This window comes from Dermacentor albipictus, chromosome 2, assembly GCF_038994185.2.
Source record: "Dermacentor albipictus isolate Rhodes 1998 colony chromosome 2, USDA_Dalb.pri_finalv2, whole genome shotgun sequence".
Classification (NCBI taxonomy): domain Eukaryota; kingdom Metazoa; phylum Arthropoda; class Arachnida; order Ixodida; family Ixodidae; genus Dermacentor; species Dermacentor albipictus.
In genome coordinates, this window is record NC_091822.1 from 25,300,049 (window position 1) to 25,324,716 (window position 24,668).

At 50.7% G+C, this 24,668-nt stretch overlaps 1 protein-coding gene across 2 annotated transcripts in view; it reads right to left on the bottom strand.

Moving 5' to 3' along the window:
- Positions 1 to 15,984: 15,984 nt before the first annotated feature.
- Positions 15,985 to 24,668, bottom strand: part of LOC135897914 (rifampicin phosphotransferase-like) — a 219,183-nt gene continuing 210,499 nt past the window's right edge. For both annotated transcript variants that reach the window (XM_065426606.2, XM_065426605.2), the window contains 2 exons: positions 18,157 to 18,231; positions 15,985 to 16,175 (listed from right to left, as the gene is read on the bottom strand). In XM_065426606.2, coding sequence (XP_065282678.2) covers positions 16,117 to 16,175; positions 18,157 to 18,231 — 134 coding nt within the window. In that variant the 3' untranslated portion in view covers positions 15,985 to 16,116. The remainder of the gene's footprint in view (positions 16,176 to 18,156; positions 18,232 to 24,668) is intronic.

Genomic DNA, 24,668 nt, shown 5'->3' on the forward strand with positions numbered 1-24,668 from the left:
AGGCAACGTTTAAGACTCTGCTCCGCAGGGCCGAAGACATGGCAGGCTCAAGCCCTCTTATTGTCGCAGGGGACTTTAATGCCCCGCTTCATGTCTGGGCTTATAGATATGATACCACTAAGGGTAAGCATCTCTGGCAGAACGCCACGGATCTGGACCTGACGCTGATTACTGACCCTAACTTTCCAATCCGAATCGGGACATCCACGTGTAGAGACTCTAGACCTGATCTCATCTTCGCTAAGAGCGTGACTGAGGCCAATGGAATAACTTGGCTGAGAACCTTGATAGTGACCACTATATTTGTGAGGCCCAGGTTCCTATCGTGGGTAAAAAACAGCGCGAATTCGCGTACACGCACTGGGATAAATTCCGCAAGCTTCGGCAGGAGAGGCCTGCCTCAGATTCCCAACCTACCATAGAGCAATGGAAGGTTCAGGTCCAAGAGGACTTTCGGCGTGCAACCTCTCTAAGGTCTGCGCAGACCTACCTGTTGAGAAAATGGATAGCAGGTTAGCCCATCTGTTAGAGGCAAAACTGTCTATTCTCCACAGATGGAAGTGTCAACGACTTAATCGTAGGCTACGCAAAAAGATATCTGAGAATCGCAAGCACAATGAGGCGCATTATGTAACCCTATCTAAACAGCAGTGGGACGAGGTTTGCAATTCGATAGACGGCCAAATGCGTAATGGTAAAACTTGGAGCTTGCTTAAGCACCTGCTTAACGAGACCAATACAAAGTCTAATCAGAGGCATGCCATTTATAGAACCATACATGTGGCCGCACAAATGAACTCTGAGGACGAATTAATCCGCACGCTTGCTAACAAGTATCTCCCAGTTGGCTCAGGGTGGTTCCTGTACATCTCGATTACCAGGGCCAGGCCAATTCCTACCTGGATGCGGAGTTTTGCGTTGAGGAGATTCGTTGGGTTCTACATCGACTCCATGGTAGATCCGCACCAGGGCTGGATGGCATCTCCAACAAGGCGTTGCTAAATCTGGATGGCAAATCAATCGCATACCTCACAGAGGACATTAATGAAATTTGGAGGAATGGAACCGTCCCATAACCTTGGAAGACTGCTCACGCAGTACGCATCCCCAAACTTGGCAAAACACCTAGCGTTGACAACTTGAGGCCCATCTCGCTACTTACATCCTGTGTGGGTAAGGTAGCGGAGCACGCGGTCCTGAATTGACTCTCCCGGTTCCTGGCGAACAATGGCATTTACCCCGATAGTATGATAGGGTTCATACCAGGCCTACGCACACAGGGCACCATCACACTGATTAAGCATCAAATCAGAGACAACGACTCTAGCGACACTCGGGCCGTTTTGGGACTTGATCTTGAGAACGCCTTCGACAGCGTTCTACGTTCACATATCCTAGCCTCGATATCTCGGCTCAATCTGGATGAGAGATTTTACAACTATGTTAGATCGTCCCTCTCGGATAGGAAGGCTACCCTCCAGGTGGCCGATCTCGAATCACAACTGCTGGAACTTGGCGAAAGGGGCACCCCACAGGGGTCAGTCATTTCCCCCTGTTTATTCAATATAGCCATGGTCGACCTCAGCAGAAAGCTTCTCGAGATTGAAGGCATCAAACACACTCTGTATGCTGACGATATTACTATATGGTGTACAGGAGGCAATGACGGTCAGGTTGAGGGAGCCTTACAGGAGGCCATAGACACTATCGAAACCTATCTCGAACCCACCGGTCTCAGATACTGCCCCTTGAAGTCAGAACTCTTGCTGTATAGTCCCAAAAAACGCGGTCCAAGGCCCAAGGGGTCGGCATCGTTAGAAGACAGAGACATTAACCTATATACAAGGAATGGTTGCCGTATACCCAGAGTCGATTCAATCAAGGTCTTGGGCATGATCGTTGAGTCCATGCCTAAGAGGCAAGCTAATTGCTAAAACTGAAAGTGCTGTTCGTTTAGTTCGGAGCGCATCAAATCCATATCATGGACTCAAGGAGGATAACCTCATTCGACTAATGCATGCCTTTGTTCTGTGCCACTTTACATACGTGGCAGCCATGCATCGATGGAAACGGGCAGAACGAGATAAATTGAATGCACAGCGTAGGAAGATTACTAAGCGGGTTCTCGTGTTACCCGTATACACTTGTACAGAGCGCTTAATGCAGCTTGGCATTCATAACACTCTTGAAGATAATGCATATGCCCAAGGGCGCGCACAGCTAACTCGACTCACTATAACGAAGGCAGGGAGATCCATCTTGCAGGAACTCGGATGTCAGCCCGATAAAGTAGCGGAGGTGTTCTCGGACGTTTCTCCGTCGATTCGTGAGAACATTACGGTCATGCCAATGCCTGGGAACATGCACCCCGACCATAATCGCGGTAGAAGGAGGGCAAGGGCGGCCAACCTCCTTAGGCAAATACACAGGGATCAGCGACAGGTCAGCTTTGTGGATGCCGCTTCTTGTAAGGCACGTCGGGCGTTCACCAACATCACTGCCGATGGTCGGCAAGGAATCACCAATGCTGCCTCGGTTCGGATGAGGGAATCCGAAATAGCTGAACAAATGGATATTGCACTAGCCCTGCTGAATAGCTTACGGGATGTCATCTATAGTGATTCAAGATCTGCAGTCAGAGCATTTGAACATTTGAAGAAGGCACCGCTTCAAAACAGGCCCTCAGACTTCTTAGGGGCAATGAAATCACGCACCACTTCATTTATTGGTTTCCCGCACATCAGGGTCAGATAAAGGGTGCTCCTCCCAACCTCAACGAGTCGGCTCACGGGGCTGTGCGTGAACTTGCCCACCACGCTACCCTCGACCAATCGGAAGCCAACTCTCCAGAGAACAGGGACACGCTCTCCACCTACAACGAGATTACTAAACACTACTATCTCAGCCATAGAATCTACTTTGTTCCTCATCCGAGGCTCAATAGAGCTCAAGCACTCAAGTCGACTACAAACGACTACCTATCCCAATGCGTCGCTCTTACATAAAATCTATCCAGATACTTACACCAATGCTATCTGCCACGATTGTGGATAAACAGCCACGTTAGACCATATGCTCTGGCGGTGCGCCCGGTCAAGCTCTATCATCGATAACAGCTCGGCCAGATGGGAGGCGGTTCTCCGCAGCCCTCTTGTGGCTGACCAATTCTGGGCTTTGCAGCAGACCCATGATGCGGCCGAGAGGCTCAGCCATCCGGTTCTCACGTGGTAGCGGCCCGCTTCGCGAAGACTCATGATCCGCAGGACTTCATTAAAGTTTTACCATACCATACCTTAGCGAATTGATACTAAAGCTCCCTTTGAAACGTTTCTGCCTACTGGTTGCAATGTATTGAACTCATGGATAAGGTATGATTCTCTGTATTTCTCGTTCAAAACAGAAATTTGCGTGTAAGATGTGCAGTTTAAGTTCATCAAAGTTATGACCTGCTTGGTTGAAATGATTGGTGACGCCTTTGGGAAGCTTTTAAGCTGTGTCGGCATGATGTCCGTTTAGCCTGACGTTTATTGATTGTCCCGTTTAACCTACATATTGTTTATTACAGAAGGAACCTTTAGGCACATAAATCACACCCGAACTTGTGAAAGTAAAGCTAGTGTTCACTTCTTGTGTATAACTATTTGCGGTGCATTTAATTTTTTCTCCAATTTGAAGGTGTCTGCAGCTTTTTCACATTGTGCGACATGACTTTTTTACGGAGGAATGATGCTGGCTGACTTTTGCGTGCACTAACATGTCTTATTGTCTCTGTTGTGGCGATAGATAATCTTTGGTACATCTGGGACCACTTTTCTCAAACGCTCGTTACTTGATTATATTGGGCGGTACTTTCGTATGATGATGTTTCTCTTTGGGAGGGCATTAGAATATTTTGTTATAAAGGCTGGCTGCCTTTCAGAACCTGGTGTAGGCTATTTCTTAGCTATTGCGACTGGCTGCGTCGAGAGCAACTTGCAGATAGCTTCTTTCTGCTATGTTGCTTTAAGGTCATTCAGGTGGTGGATATAATAGTTGTCTTTACTGGAGATTTTTGTTATTCCTTTCGCTTGTCCGACAAAAATTGCTTGCTTGCAGTGTCGCAGGTGATGACTGTTGCTATCTAAATATAGCTGGTCGTCCGTGCACTTCCGATAAAGTGTAATTCTTAGTTTTCCCTTTTCTATGTAGACTGCCGTGTCCAGAAAGTTGGTTTGACTAAGAGAATGGCGAGCAGTAAATTCATTACTCAGGTGAAAACAATTGAAATGGCTAATTAAGTCGGTTAGCGCACTTGTATCGTGCTGCCATATTATATGTCGTCAATGTAATGGAGCTAGGTGTGATGGTTTATAGGCTACGATTTCATCAGGTCTGCTTCAAGCTGTCCCATGAAAATGTTCGCATACGCGGGTGTTCCCATGCTAGCCCCGAAAAGTGAATCAAATACGAAATAGTTCAGCGTGAGAACTAACCTAAGGAGTGACACGTAAACTTCAGGAGCGTGCGCTTGGTGTTTGACTGCGGCGGATTTCAATGAGGCTTCAATTACATTACTCACGGCTATGTTAGCTTAAAGGGCCGAAATATCCAGAGTTACTAGAATAGCGCGGCCGGAAAGGGTTTGGTTGGCACGGATACCGTCGTTAATTCGAAGGAAGTATGGCCTGTCTTGAAGAAAAGATGGGAGGGTGGTGGGGATGTTTGACAGGATGTTTGACAACCTATTTTTGCACAGAACAAAATAGTGTGAGCCATATTTCTTTGTGCAAGTTACTTCTTTCTTGTGCTTGCTATCCTGCTTTCAAGGGCCCCTCACTAGGCCCCATAGTAAGTTTTGGTTATACGCTGGAAGTTCTCACGAGCCCTCTATGAAGCGTCCAGCCGCAAGAATTTTCGAAGAAGAATCATTAACAGCCGAGACAGATATGTTTCAGTGCCTCGAACCCATGATTTCAGGGCGCGAGCTCCTCTTCCAAAGCGAGACACTCTCCACTCACCCCGTCTAGCCTACACAAGCGAAATGCGTATCCTGCATTCTCCCATGACCGACCTCGATGATCACGTGACGCATACCTAACGGGCCCCGCCTCCATTTATTTCTCCTCATTTTTTCTCCTTTTTTTCCTTTGCGGTGCTGCACATTTCCGCTGATGGTGTTGCACACGAGCTCTTGTGATTGTCTCGTTTCGCGCAGCCTATGATTTTGCGGGCTGTGCACGAGGACACATGACTAGGGGTGACCTGCCGTGGTTGCTCAGTGGCTATGGTGTTGGGCTGCTCAGCACGAGTTCGCGGGATTGAATCCTGGCCACGGCGGTCTCATTTCTATGAGGGCGAAATGCGAAAACACCTCCGTGCTTAGACTCAGGCGCAGATTCATCATCAGCATCATCAGCCTGGTTACGCCCACTGCAGGGCAAAGGCTTCTCCCATACTCATCCAACAACCCCGGTCATGTACTAATTGTGGCCATGTCGTCCCTACAATCTTCTTAATCTCATCCGCCCACCAAACTTTCTGCCACCCCCTGCTACGCTTCCCTTCCCTTGGAATTCAGTCCGTAACCCTTAATGACCGCGGGTTATCTTCCCTCCTCATTACATGCGCTGCCCATGCCCATTTCTTTTTCTTCATTTCAACAAGATGTCATTAACTCGTGTTTATTCCCTCACCCAATCTGCTCTTTTCTTATCCCTTAACGTTACACCCATCATTCTTCTTTCCGTAGCTCGTTGCGTGGTCCTCAATTTAAGCAGAACCCGTTTCGTAAGCCTCCAGGTTTCTGCCCCATACGTGAGTACTAGTAAGACACAGCTATGATACACTTTTCTCTTGAGGGATAATGACAACCTGCTGTTCATGATCTGAGAATGCTTGCCAAACTCACCAGAACCCATTCTTATTCTTCTGATTATTTCCGTCTCATGATCCCGATCCCCCGTCACTACCTGCCCTAAATAGATGTGTTCCCTCACCACTTCCAGTGCCTCGCTATCTATTGTAAATTGCTGTTCTCTTCCGAGACTGTTAAACATTAGTTTCATTGTCTGCAGTTTAATTTTTAGACCCACTCTTCTGCTTTGCCTCGCCAGGTCAGTGAGCATGCATTGCAATTGGTCCCCTGAGTTACTTAGCAAGGCAATATCATCAGCGAATCGCAAGTTACTAAGGTATTCTCCATTAACTTTTATCCCCAATTCTTCCCAATCCAGGTCTCTGAATACCTCCTGTGAGCACGCTGTGAATAGCAGTGTAGAGATCGTATCTCTCTGCCTGACGCCTTTCTTTATTGGGATTTTGTTGCTTTCCTTATCGATGACTACGGTGGCTGTGGAGCCGCTGTAGATATATTTCAGTATTTTTACATACAGCTCGTCTACACCCTGATTCCGTAATGCCTCCATGACTGCTGAGGTTTCGACAGAATCAAACGCTTTCTCGTAATCAATGAAAGGTATATATAAGGGTTGGTTATATTCCGCAGATTTCTCTATCACCTGATTGATAGTGTGAATATGGTCTATTCTAGACTTTGGTCTATTGGTCTATTGTAGACCTTGTAGGCCTTTACGGAATCCTGCCTGGTCCTTTGCTTAACAGAAGCCTAAGGTGTTCCTGATTCTCTTTGCGATTACCTTAGTAAATTATTTGTAGGCAACTGACAGTAAGCTGATCGGTCTATTATTTTTCAAGTCTTTGGCGTCCGCTTTCTTATGGATTAGGATTGTGTTAGCGTTCTTCCAAGATTCCGGTGCGGTCGTGGTCATGAGGCATTGCGTATAGAGGGTGGCCAGTTTTAGAGCGCAGCTCTTTGGCGTCCGTTCCTGGGTTTCGCGTCGTCGTCCGCCTCGTAACCAGCTCGCCGACGAATCTGCTCCGCCGCCGCGCATGCGCGCTGTCAGCTCTCCGGGCGAGGGAGGATGATGGAAGGGAGGAGGAGAGATTGTGGAGGAGGGCTGGCTACACAAATGGCTCTTTGGCGTCCGTTCCTGGGTGTCGCGTCGTCGTCGGCGTTGTCGTCGGCCTCGTAACCAGCTCCGCCCCTCTTTCATCACCCCAGCGCTAGCAGCAACCGACTGATACCGCTTTCGTGAGTCCGCTACCGCACTCACGAAAGACGTAGTGCACTTCCTGCAACTCGCATTAACCGTCCATCGATCCACACCGATGTTAGTAGTGGGGGACTTTAATGTTGACATAAAGACAAACAGCAATTTCCTAACACTTATGCGGGAGAACATCCCGTTCCTCTCGCTCGTAACGCGTCCCACGGCTGTGACAACCTCGCGAGGCACTTGTATAGATCTCGTCTTTGAGAATCAAGCATTGGTGTACCAAGTCGAACATATATCAGTCTATTTCTCCGACCACAAAGCTTCCTTCATGACTGTCAAGAACTGTTAGTGCAGTCTTTGTTAAAGGAATACGTGTGAAAAATAAAAAAAAAATCTGTGATAGCGCATACATGTGTTGCTCGATTTCTTTGCCTCAATCTATCGAAAAGGTGAAACAGCTTATTTGCTGCGCTCAAATTTCGCATTAGGAAGTAACGTAATCGTCGGTAATTTTTTCTATAACAATCTGCCCACCACCCATCAACAAATCTGCTGTTACCTGATCCTCCCCAGCCGCCTTCCCCCTTTGCATAGCTCCCAAGGCTTTCTTTATTTGTTCCGGCGTTACCTGTGGGATTTCGAATTCCTCTAGACTTCTCTCTGCCACTATCGTCGTGGGTGCCACTGGTACTGTATAGATCTCTATAGAACTCCTCAGCCACTTGAATTATCTTATCCATATTAGTAATGATATTGCCGGCTTCGTCTCTTTAACGCATACATCTGATTCTTGCCGATTCCTCGCTTCTTCTTCACTGCTTTTAGGCTTCCTCCGTTCCTGAGAGCATGATCAATTCTATGCATATTGTACTTCTTTATCTCAGCTGTCTTACGCTTGTTGATTAACTTCGAAAGTTCGGCCAGTTCTATTCTAGCTGTAGGATTAGAGGCACCTGTACAACTTCATTTTGTACCTCTTATTAGGTTTCACAACAAGACCTGCCACCCTTTTGTTAATGATGTCGGATTCCTGTATGTTACCAGCTATAAGCTTATTAAATAGGAATCCGACTCCTAGTTCTCGTCTCTCCGCTAAGCCCCGGTAGCACAGGACGTGCCGGCTTTTTAGCACTGCCGATACATCTTTTGGCTTCCTAAGTTCACTAAGCCCTATTATATCCAATTTACTGCCTTCTAATTCCTCTAATAGCACTGCCAGACTCGCCTCACCAAATAACGTTCTAGCTTTAAACATAACTGCGAGTCGGCCTAGTTGGAACATATTCATATTGATACTGCTGGGATTCTTAGCACCCTCTGCTGCGACACAGGTCTGACCGCCGCCGTGGTAAGTTGCTTCGCAGCTGCTGGAGACTGATGGCCGGGATTTGATTGTTGTGTTCATATAGGAGGTTGTGGCCAAGTACTGCACAAGGGTGGCCAATGCTGCTCTGGTGAGGGAGTGCGTTGGTGGTTCTGGCCACCGGGATCAGTCCACACTCCATGCCTGTTTATGCAATCGAGTGGAAAATTGCGCGGCACCGGGATTCGAACCACGGACCTCTTGCACGCGAGGCGGGTGTTCTACGTCTATGCCACCGCTGCGCCTGTTAAAGCACGCACGTTAATAAACCCCAGTACTCCACTACGGCATGCGTATCGCGGAACATATGATAGGCTGCGTGCCGTTCTGAAGTCTCGGGCCAAGATGGTTTTCGCTTCGCCCGGAGAGCGCCGGCCACGCGTTCGCCGCCGTCGCCATGCCAGTTTGAGCCTGGGGACACTCGGCCCTGCATTCCTCGACAAACTCCGGGCAAGGGAGGACCTGGAACTTCGTGGCACTCGTATGCTGGGCAAGTGGCTCAGTCAACGGGCCACCACCATTGATCTTCCTGTGGATCCCCCTCTGCCTGCTACCGCTTCGAAGCCTCTCCAGGACGGCCCCCCAGTACAGTGGCCCCATGCTTCGGTCCCACTCCTCTCCACCGACGACGCGGACATGGATATGTCCAGCTCCCGGAAACGCGCCCGTGAGACGGAGAGTAAGGACGAGGAGCCAACCGGGCGACGCAAGCAGCCGCCGAGCTCTCCCCCCCCCCCCCCCCAGCCCGGAGCAGCACACGGCAGCTAGCTGCCACGTGCAGCAACCGGACCACGGCCGCGCCATTTCCCCACAATCAGGCGAAAGAGCCGCCACCTCCTCTCCGCCTGCCGCCCAAGATGGAGGCCCTCTAAAAAGGGCGAGCGCCACCTCTCGAAATCCCGCCGAGTCTACAGCCGCCTCCTCCGCGTCCCCTCCGAGCAAGGGTGCGCCCGGCACCAACCATCTTGGACGCGCCATCTGCTCCTGATGGCGGCGAGTCCCCTGCAGCGTATTCTAGCGAGCCAGCTGCAAACGAAAGCGCTGCCGACGCGATGGATCTGACGGACGCAACACCCACTGTTTCGTCACATCAGGGCCCCGATAATCCCTCAGCGTGGTTTCTGGAGGACCCGCCATGTCATCCATCTTCGCAGCCGAAGCCAAAGGGGAAGAAGAAGAAGCAGAAGAAGAGGAAGGAGCCTGCACATGTTTCCCGTTCGTCTCCCGGGGCAACGGACGACTCGCGGCGCCCACCCGCTACCCTGGCCATGCGCAGCGTGCCTACAGCCGCAGCACAGAGAGCGATGCCATCCGCCCGCGAGTCCACCACGTACGACTTCACGCTGGTGCAGTCAAAGAGGGACCGGCGGCGTGCACGAGCCCTGGAGACTGCTGCACTCCCGGTTGACCCTGCAGTCGTCGGTACGGTGCTCTTCCATCCCTCGGCGCCCGATGGAACCTTCCGAGGAGCACCACGTCTCTCACTCGCTGCAACTCTCTCTTCGCGGCCCGGTGTTGCAGTGGTTCGCGTTAACCATAAACGCAACATCGTGGCAGCCGATACTACCACCCAGGAGCGCCTGGAGGAGCTGCTGGCAGCCACTGAGCTGCGCAGAATCCCAGTGACTGCCCGACTGCCAGCCGAGCGCGGCAAGAGCACCGCCTTCCTGCACGGGGTGGTCGGGTTACCCGCGGACACAGACCTGCCGGGAGCCATCGAGTCGAGCGTTCCCGTGCTGTCGGCAATGAGGGACAAGAGCACCATCACCATCCAATTCGCGTGTCCGGTTCCTCCTGAACACGTGCGCCTTTTCAAGCTCGGGTTCAGGGTGAGGCTTGCCAGGTGCCGTCCGGTGCAATGTCGGCAGTGCGGCCCCTTCGGGCACGTGCTGGAGTCCTGCAGATGGCCGACCGACTGCATCTCATGCGGCAAGAGGCACGCGGAGGGCGCCTCCTGCCAGAAAGTCCGCTGCAGGAACTGCAGGAGCCCTCATAGGGCCGACACACCCGCCTGCCCCAAATGGCAGGAAGAATGGGCGGTGGCCATCATCATGGCTTCCTCCACCTCGGCATTGTCGAGGCGTGCTGACAGGGCAGCAGTCCGGGAGGAAAAGCAGCCGCAGCAGCCCTCCTCATCTCCGGGGCGATCCTATGCGAGCGTGCTGAAGGGCCCCAGCCCTGCACCCGGGCATCCGGTACCAGCCCCTCGTGCCTCACAACGCCAGCAGACAGAGGATACTGCTCCTCCACCCGCCCAAACTACTATGGATCAGCTGGTAGAAAACCTGCTGCTCACCATGGAAGCAGTCAGCACCATGCTGCCAGCTGACCATCCGCTCCGGGCCATCTGCCTGCAGGCAGTGGCATGTAAACAGTGGCACAATCACTATGGCTAGTCGCCCAGCCAAACGTCGGCCGCGCATCCTGCAATGGAACGTGCGCTCGCTGCGCCGACGACATGCCGAACTGTCCGAGCACCTACTCCTGCACGAGTACGACGTGCTCGCGTTGCAAGAGACATACACGCGCGACGTGGAGTGCAACTTTCCGGGATTCGTGGGATACCACAGTGCGACCACGTGCGAGTTACGGACTTGCGCCAACGTGCAGTGCTGTGATCCGCTCCATCCATCCGGTCGCTCCCGCGCGTCTATTTACGTCCGTGCGTGCCATGCCAAAGCCGTCGTTTGTGTGGCCGACATCGTTCCCACCTCCGTAGTGTGTGTGGCTGTGACTGTGCGCGAGGGGGGGGGGCGACACTTGTGTCACGAGCGTTTACGTGCAACCCGTGCAGCGATGGGATACGTCTTTCGTGGATAGCCTTACCGCGCGCATCAACGGTGACTGTATTGTGTGCGGCGACTGTAACTCTCACGACACGGCATGGGGCAGCAGCCGCTGTGAGCCTAATGGCAGGAACCTACTGAACTCAATCCACTCCTCTGGTCTGCTGGCCATCAACACCGGCAGTACCACTTTCGTGCGTCGGAAGGTGCGCGGTAGTGTGATAGACTTATCGCTGGTTAGCGAACGGTGCCACTATGTGTGGGTACGCAACCCTGACACTCAGGGGTCGGTTCATTATCCGATCTCGCTTGACCCGCTCGGTCTGAGCCGCGACCGTGACCTGTACCTATCGCATCACCGACTGGTCTCTGTTCAGGACGCTCTGTGCCACGCCCCCTCCGGCGAACACCGATTTCCTCACGCACATTTCGAGGTGCGTTTAATAAAGTTTTTCATCCATCCATCCATTTCGAGGTGCGTTGTCGCCGCGACCAAGTCGTGTACGGTGCCCGCTGGAACGCCGGCGCCCGACATCAAACTTCTGAACTTCTGACGCGGCACGCCGACGCGCTGAACGCCGCGCCATCAAAAGCGACAAGGTGGAGCACTGGGCACTTTACAAGCGCCTTGATGCCGCGTGTTGTCGCCATGCCACGCAGCGTCGCAACCAGAGCTGGCAGAGTCTCTGCCTCTCCTTGGAGGACACTCGCAACAAAGCACGCCCCTGGCTTATTCTCGCCGCCCTACTTAATCCCAAGATCCCCCGCCGCCTTGCACTCTCCATCGCAGTGGCCCGAGGCTTGAGTGCCGAGCAATTAGCCGAACTCTTCGCGGATACGTTCGCTCCACCGTCTGTGTGCCCTGTCACGGCCGCCGTCGAGCTTCCGCCACACAACATGGTTGAAAGCCTCGCTCCTATGCGCTATTTCCCAACGAGCGCAATTCTGGAGCATGTAGATGTGCTGTGTTCTGCTGAGTTCACGCTCAGCGAGTTGCGCATCGTCTCGAACAGACACAAACGTTGCTCCGTTCCCGTTTCCGACGGCGTTACTCATCAAGTCCTGAGGAACATTGACGCAGCTTGGCTTCCGTCACTTCTCGAGGTCTTCAACTCGGACTGGCGCATCGGCATCATTCCCGCCGACTGGAAAGAGGTGATCGTAGTTCCCATTCTCAAGCGCGACAAACCAGCCTCGAACATCAACTCCTATCGCCCAGTATCGCTAACCTCGGTACCCCGCAAAACAATGGAGTCCATGGCTTTGCACTGCCTTGAATGGATTGCCTCCGCCCTAGACGCCTTTGCCCCTGAACAAAGTGACTTCCGCCGACTGCGCTCGGCAGCTGATTCCATCGCGGACGTTGTCGCTACGCTCGAGGACGCAGCAAGCCACCATGAAGCCGGATACCTGGTGCTGCTCGATGTGGAACGCGCGTTCGACGGCCTCCCGCATGACACCATCACTCAAGCGCTTCCCGAGCTGCGTATCACCGGCCGCCTACTGCACTATGTCTCGGCCTTTCTTAACGACCTAATTCTCAGAGTGCGCGTGGGTGACGCGCTCAGCACCCCCCGTATCGTGACCTGTGGTGTTCCTCAGGGCAGTGTCCTCAGCCCTTTCCTCTTCAACTTGGCGCTGGCAAGGCTCCATGATTTCATCCCGAAGTCCGTGTGGCGATTTACGCTGATGACATCGCTCTTTTTGCTTGCGGGCCCACGGACCATGGCTACCAAGTGCGTCAATCACTTCAGTCGGCGATCAACGCCGTGGACGAATATCTCGGCAGCATAGGGCTTCAGCTCTCGGCGTCAAAAACCGAGGCGCTACTAATTCACTTCCGTGCGAGCCGTGCACGCTTCGAAGTGCCAACTCTCGCACTACGCGGAAGCCCCCTCCTGTGGCAGAGAAAAGTCCGATACCTCGGTCTCCACATCGACTGCCGCCTCTACTTTAACGCGGTCACCACACAATTCTGCAGGGACTCCAGGAAAGTCGCGGGCGCCGCATGCTCCCTGCTCGCCCGAGGCCGCGGCTGCACACCGCATCTTGCGCTTCGAGTTTACAACTCGATCGCAACGTCGCGAGCGCTCTACGCGCTCCCACTCACCAACGCCAGTGCAGCCAAGTCGAAGGCCGTCGACTTCGAGCACCGCACCGCAGTTCACCAAATGTACGCGCTTCCCTGCTTCTCGCAAGTGGGGGCAACTCTCGCGGAAGCGGGAAACTGGCCGCCCTCACTTCGCGCGCGGAAACAAGCACTTCACCACATCGAGCGTCTGCAATGGTCGCCACAGGGTCAGCGTCTCGTGTGTCGCCTCCAAAACCTCGAGGGCTCGGGCATAGGCCAGCGTGCCACCGAGTTCAGCACTCGCATCGCCTCTTTGCCTCAACTCTTTCCCCTGCCGCCTTCGCCGCACGCCTCCGCGCTCCTCGACGTAAACATCACCGTACCGGGCGTCAAGAGCAACCGACAAGCATCACTGTGTGCCATGCAGCAGGAGACGGCTGCATTGATCTTCGAACATCTACGCGACCGACTCCTAGTGTACACTGATGGATCCGCATCCAGTGACGGTTCCGCCGCTGCCGCGTGCACGGCACCGGACATTTCTGCGTCTCGACAGTGCCGCCTTCGTTTTCCTGCCTCGTCGACAGTCGCCAAACTCGCGGCGATTGACCTCGCGGCTGACCGACTTCTTCAGCAGCGCGGTGTCTCGTCTGCCGCGATACTGTCGGACTCGCGTGCGGACTCGCGTGCGGACTCGCGTGCGGAAGGACTATGCCGGTCTTCAAGCAAGCTCTCTCGACTTGCTTCCCCCTCGCCAGCTCCGTCACCCGCTTCGACATGGCCAAGTCGGCGATACTGCGCATCCTCCGCGTGTTGCTGCAGGTACGCCCCCTCGCCTCCTCCCCCGCGCGGGTCTCTCCCGCTGGGACCGCTCGTTTCTCCTTCGGCTGCACGTCGGCTGCTACAACACGGCCGCCAGAATGCACAGACTGCACGGAAGAGGCAGCCCCGCGTGCTTAGATTGCGGCGAGGAGGAGACGCTTGAGCACCTTCTGCTCCGCTGCCCAGCCTTCGTTGTTGAGCGCACTGCGCTCTTTGCATCATACCGTCGTGTGGAACTGCCCTGTGACTCGGAGGGAGCACTTCTCTTTCCCGCAGCCCACCCTTCCATTATCAAGAAAGTGCTTCCTGTCCTACTTGACTTTTGTTGTGGCACGCAGATGAGAGCGCGAGCGCGGCTGTGAGCCCCGCATTGCTTCTTCACCCTACTTGTTATTTATTTCAGCCTTCTTTTCCTTCTCTCCCTGATCTTTTTCTCCCCACTCTCCTTTCCCTGTGCAGTGCTGTTGAGGTGTCCTCCTCTGAGAGACAGTTACGGCACTGCACTTATCGCTTCCTCGCCTTCAAATGTCACTACACACACACTACGGCATGCCTCAGATGAAACGGAAATACATCTCTCTTGTTGCGGCGCGAAGCAAACGAAATACATGCAGACATTCGGTTTGCGTGTTTTGTTATTCTTCTAACCCTTAATTCGTCTATCGATGCAATAGATTACACAAATAGCAAATGTTACCTCGAATAATTCGCGAAAGTCAACGAGTCACTTAGCCCGACGTCACAACAAGGACAGATGCCCGTAGGCGCACTAGCACGTATACGTCATCGTTCCGGCTTGGAGCATGGTGCCCGCGAGGAGAAGGGCGAACGACGTTCGGGTTGAAGTTTCAGCTCTTTCCGCGGCACGTAGCGATGTAATACATAGCCTGCACGATCGTTAGGGCGCATTGTGTGCACGGCGGTTGTCAGCTCAATATGGCCAGATCTTGTGAGGGGCCCTCTAACCGCTGATCTACAATAAACAAGGTTTTAATGAATATTAGTTGCCTTATAGCTATTTATCGGTTCAATTCGCACAGATTTTCTGAAATTTCTGTTATTTTGGCTGGCCCTTTATCGGCCCGTATTGTATGCGCTACTGTATATGCAACCATTTTGGCCAGGGTTCCAGAATAGACTCCCGACTGGCGTGTAACTTTTTCCGTGAAGTGTATATCGTACGTCTACTGTGTTAGGCACGTCTTCGTAATTGCGAGGTGATTAGGAGCGTCATTTTTCAGAAAATAAAGGTAGACAATCCTGTAACTTACCACCTGGTCTTTTCCAGGCACGAAACGCTATCTAGGGTGTAATTAGTATGTGAGGTGATGGGTGTACGCCGGCAACGCACGGAGTTAGTGTGTATATGTTCATTTACGGAAACGCTGTGCGTAACGCCTTATGGTCATTACGTTGCGAAGGGCATGAAATGATATGTTGTTGGCACTTTATCATTCGTGAACACAAATTCCAAGCATTACCATGTGAGCTCTGGCAGATTTAACACTTGAGGCAAAGGTTGTGCTCGGATCATTCTGCACACAGCTGATGAAACACATGTTGCGCACATACTTCGGGTCGACACTGAAGTCCCTAGCTACAAGAAGGGGCATATTGCTCTTCCGCATGGATGATTCCTCAGACAATCGTAAATGTAATTTTTTTGCCACACCCAAGTTGCTACAGTATTATTCAGCGTCTGCACTGCATATAGATAAACAAAATGTGCATATGGTAGCAATGCTACGAAGCGTCTATGCATAAAACTCCCTTTCTTGAAATGCGCTATTACAAGTCTCTCCGAGTCGTAATATTAGCAGGACCACAGGGTTTCTGCTGGAGCCACGTGATTGCTTCGCCTTGTAAAACAGAAATGAGCACAGGTCCTATTGTGTTACAGACGTATCGTCCACATTTATTAAAATCGGCATACATGTCTGCTACGAAAAGAAAATAAAACCCTGAGAAATCAAAGGAAGCCTGCTCCCCTCATCACATAAGTCTTTTGAAGTGTAAGAATCAGTTCGTGTCAATTTGTCGAAGCGTTCCTTTGGAGCCGTCTAACTGGACCATCGACCCTGCAAAAAGCAGAAACGGGGCATCAGTAAAATGTAGCAGGGATGACCCAAAAAGAGAGAGAGAAAGCGAAGCAAAGACAGAGAAATTAACCAGAGGATATCTCCAGTTGGCCACCTTGTACTAAGAAAAGGGAAAAGGAAGGCGTAAAAGACAAGAGAAAATAAAGCAAATAAGTAAAAAAAGGTAGGGGTGAACAAAAGAAGGCTGTGTGGACGCTGTCACACAACCTCTCAACGCACGATCGCGTCACACAAAGCGTTAGTGTTAGGTGCAAGTACATACAACGCCACACTATGCGCAGTTTGGACATTCACAAGTGGTCTCAATGTTTTCGAGACGATAAATTTTAGACTCTGTCCACTCATTTCGGTGAAAACACATTCATGCTCTGTGTTTTAATATTCTCAAAAGAGTTTATGCCCTTTCGGGCGCATTTTTGTCCCACAACAATATTCGTCAACTACCTTGCATGCATTAACGCTGCGCGTCCAGTACCTCCAGGTCCCGAACTGCATGTGTGTTATCAGTCGAATATAGAATTTTAGACAGTATAGTAACGAATTGAACAGTTTTCAAGAAACGCAATAAAAACCGATTACAACTATTTTGAGGCACAAAGACACGGTTCAAAGACTGTAAACTGTTTCGCTGCTATAGCACTATACGGGCACTCCAGGCGAATAGTCGGCGTCGGCGTAGCCAGGATGTGCCGTATATAAATATACATATGTATGCTATATACGTTGATTTGTTTCGCGTGTCCTGGGCAGGTGCTATACTATTCAAGCGATAACGTTGCGAAAAACCTATCATATCTTTCCGAGTAAATGTTTTCTCAGCGCTGCGGAGATAAATAAACGCACAAACAAAAAGTCATATGTCATCGACAGCACAAACGTTTTGGTGCATAGAAATATTAGCGAGCAGCGTCTGACAGCGATGTAATTTTACTGGCGTCAAACTTTTACGGGGAGGGCAGTGGCGCCTTCGCGATGCCACTAGAGGCATCTAGAGGTATACCAGACGTCTTGGCACACCCGCGTATAGTCGCAGTTCAAGCGCTACGCTAAACCTTGCTATCGCTGTCCATGCGCAGCCCTTACGGTGTGGCTGCTATTTTCTTAGATGTGATATTAGAATACTGCAGTCGAAGAGTTTTGTCACAAGCTTGCGTTGTTTAAGTGGTCATTTTAAGGAGGAACTCGTCATTGTTGCCATAAGTTTTCGAATGTTTGGAAAGGCTTGCCTGTAAAAACACAAAGCTTTATTTGGTGCGTGTAGTAAAAAGAAATTATTCGTTTCATTGGAAGTGCAGGTTATTGTAAAATGCTTCTCTCTACGCTAGGCACTCGACTACCAAATCATCACCATGACGCCCTTTTCTTTCCGTGTCTGTCAACTCCCCTTGTATTCCTTTTGACATAAGAGTCACGCCCATTTTTCGTCACCAATACAGTCCTCCAGCGGAAACCACAAGCTCGGTGAGCAGGACTTCATCGTAAGCTGGTGTGGATAAGCTGGTGGAGGAAGTGCAGATCCAGAAGCCATGGGTTCTACTCCCACTCGTTTAGAAAAAGAGTGTTTATTTTGCCTTCCCACGTTACCCCTTTAGTTAGTTCAGCAACTGGAATTTCACCTAGCTGCCATACTCTGCGTTTTACACCAGGATAACTCTCAAGTGGCGGGAATATCGAGAAGTGTAAATGTGAGGATAGGTCATGTTGGCAATTCCGAGCGACAAAACGAAGGAAAGTATGGTTGCATTGGCGATAAGCCTAAAAGCTGTAAAATAACGGGAACGGATCAAGGCATTCCACGCCCACGGCTCTTACTCTCACTCTTTCCGGTATTTATTTTTCGTGTTCATTGAAACGCCGACTTTTCCACATTTTCAGTATGGTCAAATGCGCGGCACGCTTAGCGTGTTAGAATGCTTGTGAAAGCAGCACTCTTAAGCACGGGCGGTCGGACTTCTCTCACCTGGACGGATGGCGGACGTGGCACCAGTGGCACCGACGATGCAGGGGATGCCGTACTCGCGCGCCACCACCGCTCCTGCCGCACAGAGGACAGACATCACGTGAGAAGGCCTAGCGAGACCTCACATTCGTGCGTTCACACGAACAGTTGCAGAAAGACCATGCGAAGTGGCACGCAGGGCGCGTCGCACGAAGTAAGCATTATGACACAACAGTAACACTAAGCCAGCAACGAAAGCACTGGAAGGGTAGCACAGCCACTCGAAGGCAAGGTTCAAATTCTGTCCACTGGTAACTTTAATAAGACGTGCTTCAGGTCTCTGTGGGCATGGAGGGACTCCAACTTGACGAAGACCTCTTTCATCGTCATCAAAAAAAGCATTGCCACGAAGTAAAATAAAGGAATGTTCAAGATAGCTGTTACTGTTTATGCGAAACGCTAACTTCAAAGGCCATTATTCTTGACCTAAGAGATAACATAGCTCACTTGAAAGTGACAGAGGAAGAAAATTGGCGAATAGCGAGGAACAACTGCGACGAATGTGCCCTATCGTAGTATCTCACAGGCGAAGAGAAGAAAGCAAGAATTCCCGTCTGACAAGAATAACCAAAAAGAAGAGAATAATATCAGAAGTCAACAAAACATGACACTAGGGGAAGCACAGGGGAAATTACTAGTACTTAAAAACTGAATTAAATGAAAAATGAATGACAATAAAAGTGGATGAAAGAACAACTTGCCGTAGGTGGTGTACAGTACCACGTCTTCGCATTACGCGTGCAATGCTCTAACGAATTGAGCTACCACGGCGCGGTTTCCCGATACACTTTCTTGAGTATTTATGTATTACTACTAGAGCTAACCTTTGGAGTATTAGCCAGCGCGTCCACTCACAAACCTTGGTGGCGGACGTGGAACATCCTTTCGGCCGCAGGCGTCACGAGTACGTGATCTTTCTGGGTGAAGGCAACTGGTCAATAAAGCCGCACATTCTATCTGAAGGCATCAATGTTGCCGAATTGGACCCTCGTTACGCAAGAATGAGAAGAAAGGGGGTTAACCGAGGGCCCTGATATTTATTAATCATTTCATGAGAAGCCAACAAAGACACCAAGGAAAAAAACAGGGGAAGTTGCTTGTACTTACTAATTCAATTAAAGAAACGTTTACTTATGGCAATGAAAGTCGATGAAAAAACAACATGCCGAAGGTGGGGAATGATCCCCCGTCTTTGCATTACGCGTCAGATGCTGTCACCTTCAATGGCTGATGCATCTCTCTCGGGTATTAAACCCGGAATTTTGTTTTCGTAGTTTGAGAGCCAAGCGGAGGTATTGTAGGGATGGTCGAATAGTCGTTAGGCTGAAGCTGTGTACCTCACAGACTTGTAGGATTGAGCAGTATGCGTGGTCTCGAAGGGGGGAGGGGGTGTACTGGGCTCATACGTCCGTAAAGTGAGCAAAAAAGATGGCGACGATGCGTGGTCTCGCACGAGGAGTATTTGGGCTACATGAGGTCCGTAAAGGTAGCAAGAAAGATAAAGAATGATAGTACGGCGCAGAAGAAACAAAGGACAGGTGATTTCGCCGCGCGCCGCGACTGGACAGAGGGGGAATACCTTTGCTGCCGGCTGCGTCTGCTGCGTCTGCTGTCGTCTACCCTCATTGCGACGGCGCGGCTTTTGTGGCGGGAAAACACGGGGATGAGCGCTGCGGTAGCCACCGCGGTGTGTTAGATCCGGATTGTGCATTGCAGACGCAGATCACTGCAATAGTTATAACTCCCTCAAAAATGAGAAAAGTCGGAAACACACGCATTGTGCGCATAGCCCAAAACAAGCTGATTACGATGAGAGGCGTCGACAGCACAGACGCGGCTATAACCAATGACAACGTGCCTGTGCGAAAAAGGAGAATGCGGCCAGTGACCTTGCCTCCGAAGAACGTCAGCGAGAGCAGATGCGAGAGTCCAATTTTCGGCGTTGAGCGCAAGCTACGGATGAAGATGGCACACTAGAGACCGCTCGTAAGACTCAAGCTAGGTCGGTGGAGTCTGCGTCCAAGCGGCAGAAGCGCGAGCTGTCATCTCTCTCGAGTTTCACTGGGGCGAATTCGAAATTCAAGAGAACATATGTGGACGCAGGAATTTGGCCATAGTTGCTCGGTCTGCGATCGGCAGCTTCGCTGGCTCATTCGCCATCATATGAATATAGCTTAAAAGCATTTTCTTGTTGGGCTGGTTGGGAGCTGCATTCATATGGTAACCATATGAATGCTTCGGCAGGAAACTTTTGATGTGGTATTACGAATAAAGAATAGAGATCAGTTTTAAACTACTCCCCGCAGAAGCTACGGAAGAGAAGTACAGGTCATTGCTGTCGACAAACTAGCAGAATAAAATGCGCATGAACAAGACAGATGTCTGTGCACCAGCAGCTATCGGTTAATATAAAGAAAGTCGGAACAGTTCCCGTAGTGAAATGTTGGTGAGACAACCAAAGATTCTCCACTCTTATCTGTGAATATTTTTATGCGAAGCATATTACGAGAGCTCAACCCAGCTCCTCAGGCGCGGCGGTGTCGCCTTGAAACCACGTGACACCGTGACGTCACGACAGAGGAGAAGTGGCTTTGGCTCAACTCTTGCAAGACGGGCTGGGTGGGAATCGAACCAGGGTCTCCGGAGTGTGGGACGGAGACGCTACCACTGAGCCACGAGTACGATGCTTCAAAGCGGTACAAAAGCGCCTCTAGTGAATGCGGTGTTGCCTTAGAAACGAGCTGTTTCTAAGGCGTGCGTCTCTTGCTCAGGCGCACATTTCGTTGCCGCGCCGAACGCTGCTTTGCTCGACGCTCACCGCGTCCAATGCGGGGCGCGTAGTCGCTGCCATGTAGCCCATTGTCTTACACCCCTTGGCGGGTCGACGGGAACGCTGTCGCGTTCCACTCTTGAAGGCGAAGCAGTAATGCATGAGTTGTTTCTTCGTCTAGCCGAACCAAATATAGCCAAGCAACAGCAGTTCACCTGGCTAAACAGTGGCTCAACAACTAAAATAAAGGCTAGTATGCTTCGCATCCTGGGCTTAACCTTACCTAAGCCACAGCCATTTTTTTTATTCGATCAGCGATTAATCATTCATCGTTCTAGCCTTTAATTGATTATTCGTTTTAGATGCAGGGTCTTTCATCGACTGTGTGTTTAAGCGCAAATTTTGCCGCGCAACTTTAAGAAGGTTGAAGCAGTTACCTACTTTTGCAGACCCCATTTTATTCTTTAACGGGTGGAATCAAGTTTGAACACAAGTGTATGAACATTTCAAAAAGGATGATGTTCGACTTGTTAGAGACTTATAGTTGGCACTACTCACTCTTCAAAAGATAACCAATATATGGTATAAAACGGAACTTAGTGCAGACATAAATAGGATACGTACATGGCACTAGTGAACCGCCGTACAGTACAATTAAGCAAGAAAAGAAAAATAGCCAAAATGAAAGGTGAAGTCCAGTTAAAATATGCATGAAATTGCAATGTGCAAACGAAATCACGGATTGGGATTTTAAAGCACACGCTCTTTTATACAGTGCAAAGCAATGTAACTTGGCTGTGGTATTTGGGTGAAAACGACATCTGTCAATAGCCACACAACCAGCATGCGAGAATAGATGCTCGGGCGCTGTATATCTGATATGCTTGAATCGACATAAACTCCATCGCTCTATCACATACATGCTCCAAACCGGCGCGCATGCTGTGCCACGCGTTTAGTGGACTGATAGTGACGCGACGATCAACGACCGCGCTGCTATATTGCGCCTTGAATGGCGAAGGCATTTCAATCCTGCGGCTTGGTGCGGCGTGGTGGCGTGTTGGGGAGAGAACGCCCTCGGCTCCGCGGTGCTCGAGAGTCGGAAAAAGAGCCGACAATCGCTCCGCCACAGCCGCAGAGCCACTGCTCGTGAGCCGCCATTCCAGTACGATTCCAAAATTTTCGCGCCACTCCTGTCAAACACTCTAAAACGATTATTAGAACCAGTCTAATCAATTAAGTCGATTAAATGAAAAGTGGACATCGATGAAGGTTAATCGTTTTGCGAGAAAGGTTTATTCGATTAATCGATAATTCATTCATAGATATGCCAACTTTAGGGTGTAGCCTGCATCATGAGAGATACCGAGTCATGCAAAGCGCTCGGAAGCGCACACGGCGAAGTTGGCGTAGGGGGAGGTTAAACAGCAAGAAGGAATTCAGGGTAGCTACAGAGGGACAGACGCGGACAGAAGGAATAGAAGGAGACACGATGCGGACGCTGCTTAACAACTGATGTTTATTGCAAAAAACAACCAATACAACACGCATCACATAACCAACACTCGCCCTCCCTCGGCATGCGCAAGTACACTATCAAAAACAACCTTGATATCCCAGGAAGCGCATGTTTCGACAGTGACACACACGTCACTGCTGATTAACCAAAACAACAAACAAATTACTAAGGCACGAGTAAACTCAGTTGCATTACCCAAGATCTAACAGGCCACCTCACCACCTTATAGCTAAATGGAAGGCTGCCTAACACATAGTCCGACAGCCAGTAGGCGCCATCCACATTTTGAAAGCACTGTTGTGCTGTTAAGACACCATGAAAAATCTCACCTCAATTTTTATAATGCTTAGCACATTAGAAAGAAAGGCTCACTATGTATTATCCAAAGCCTTCCATTCCGCCGCAATATAGCAAGACGGCGTTGTTAAATCTTGGATAAAGCCATTGAGTTGCCTCGTGTCTGATTAGCTTTCTATTGCGCTGTTTAATCAGCCGTGACATCCGTGTCACCGTCGAAACATGCGCCTCCTGGGATGTGAAGATTGTTTTTGATAGTGTTGGAACGAAGAAGAACCACTGAGTAGCCACGCGTACCTCGAGCCTGTTGTATAGAACGAAGAAGAACCGCCGGTCAGCGAGGCGCATCATCTGCGCTTTACGCATGAGGCCGGTTCTGACTGCTTGCAGGGCTTTGAATGCCACACCGAGTTCAACCTCTCGCTTTTTACATACTCTGGTTCATAAGGTATCACCCCATCAACGCTGGAACTCCGAAGCAGAACCCTTCAATCATCTCGGCCCATGCCGGACGAGCTAGCGCAGCCTTCTCAAACCATGCCTGACGATTTATCCCAACAAGCTGCAGCCATGGTGCCAGCTTCCATCTGTCCTCGCATACACCATCAGCAGGATCCCGCCATATTCGCGGCTACCCGAGATCACGACTTCGAGGGCTGCTTCGCCTCGTACGAAAGATTCAGCGCGCACAACTGGGATGACATGGCAAATCTTAACAACGGAATTTTCTGCTTGAACAACTTTGCAATTTGTGGTATCGTAACACCGAGTCGGACATCCGGACATGGTTGGCTTGCAAGACCAACTTTATTGAAGGCTGTGGTCATCCTGCTGTCCGTAATCTTCAGGCCGATCAACGCCTGCGCGGACGCTCCCAGGAACCAGGTGGGAATTTCACTAGCTACCTCGAAGACGTCATTAAACTGTGCAATATAGTCGACGCAACGATGCGAGAAGTTGACAAGGTCAGGCATACCTTCAAGGGAATTGTGTACGATGCCTTGGAGATGTTGATTGCCCGAAATCCGACAAAAGTGTCTGGCATCATCGCGCTGTGCCAGAGTTACGATGAACATCGAAGGCAGTGAGTAGCGACGTGACATCCACCCTCAGAATGCGCCTATGTCTCAGGTCTAACAGGTCTAACGCTAGGTGTTGTCCAGTCACCTCTAATGCACCAGATAAAAGAGTTCGTACGTGAAGTTACTCGGCAGCTATTTATGGTGTCCTTTACGAACGCGCAACCATATCCACCATTGACCCCGGGGTTACAGACCGTCATCAAGGAGCAAGCCGCAAGTGGCAGTCAGCTGCTATTCAACAGCGTACCAACAATCTCCTTTACCGTCAGATGCAAGCAGCGGTATTAACACTACTCATCGTTCTCCATGCCCACGCTGCCACTCTATCTCGCCGATGAGACGCCGGCCGAGCCCTCTACCTCAAGAAAACTAAGGGTCGCAGTTCCCGAGGCAAAGACAGCATCGCCTTCGATTTACCAAAGGCTTAGAAATAACCCAAACAACGTCACTGAGATATACGTAGAAAGGTTTTAGACATTCGCACTCGTCGATACGTGCGCAGCAGTATTCGTGTTTCGCGCAGCACTTTGCCCACGGATAGGAAAGGTAACGACATCACTTTCGGGACTGTATTTGAGTACAGCGAGCGCACAGCCTGTCGAACCTTTGCGAGGCCGCACTGTACGTGTGCCATCGAAGAGTGTTCATGTCATTGAATTCGTTGTACCAACATCCTGCTCCAACGATGTAACCCTAGGCTGGGATTTCCTTTCGTCCAACAATGGCGTCATTGAATATGAGTCCACTCGAGAAGGGGGTCATCTCCTTCTCCCATGTACACTTGCCCCCGCCCGCTTCTGCGCGC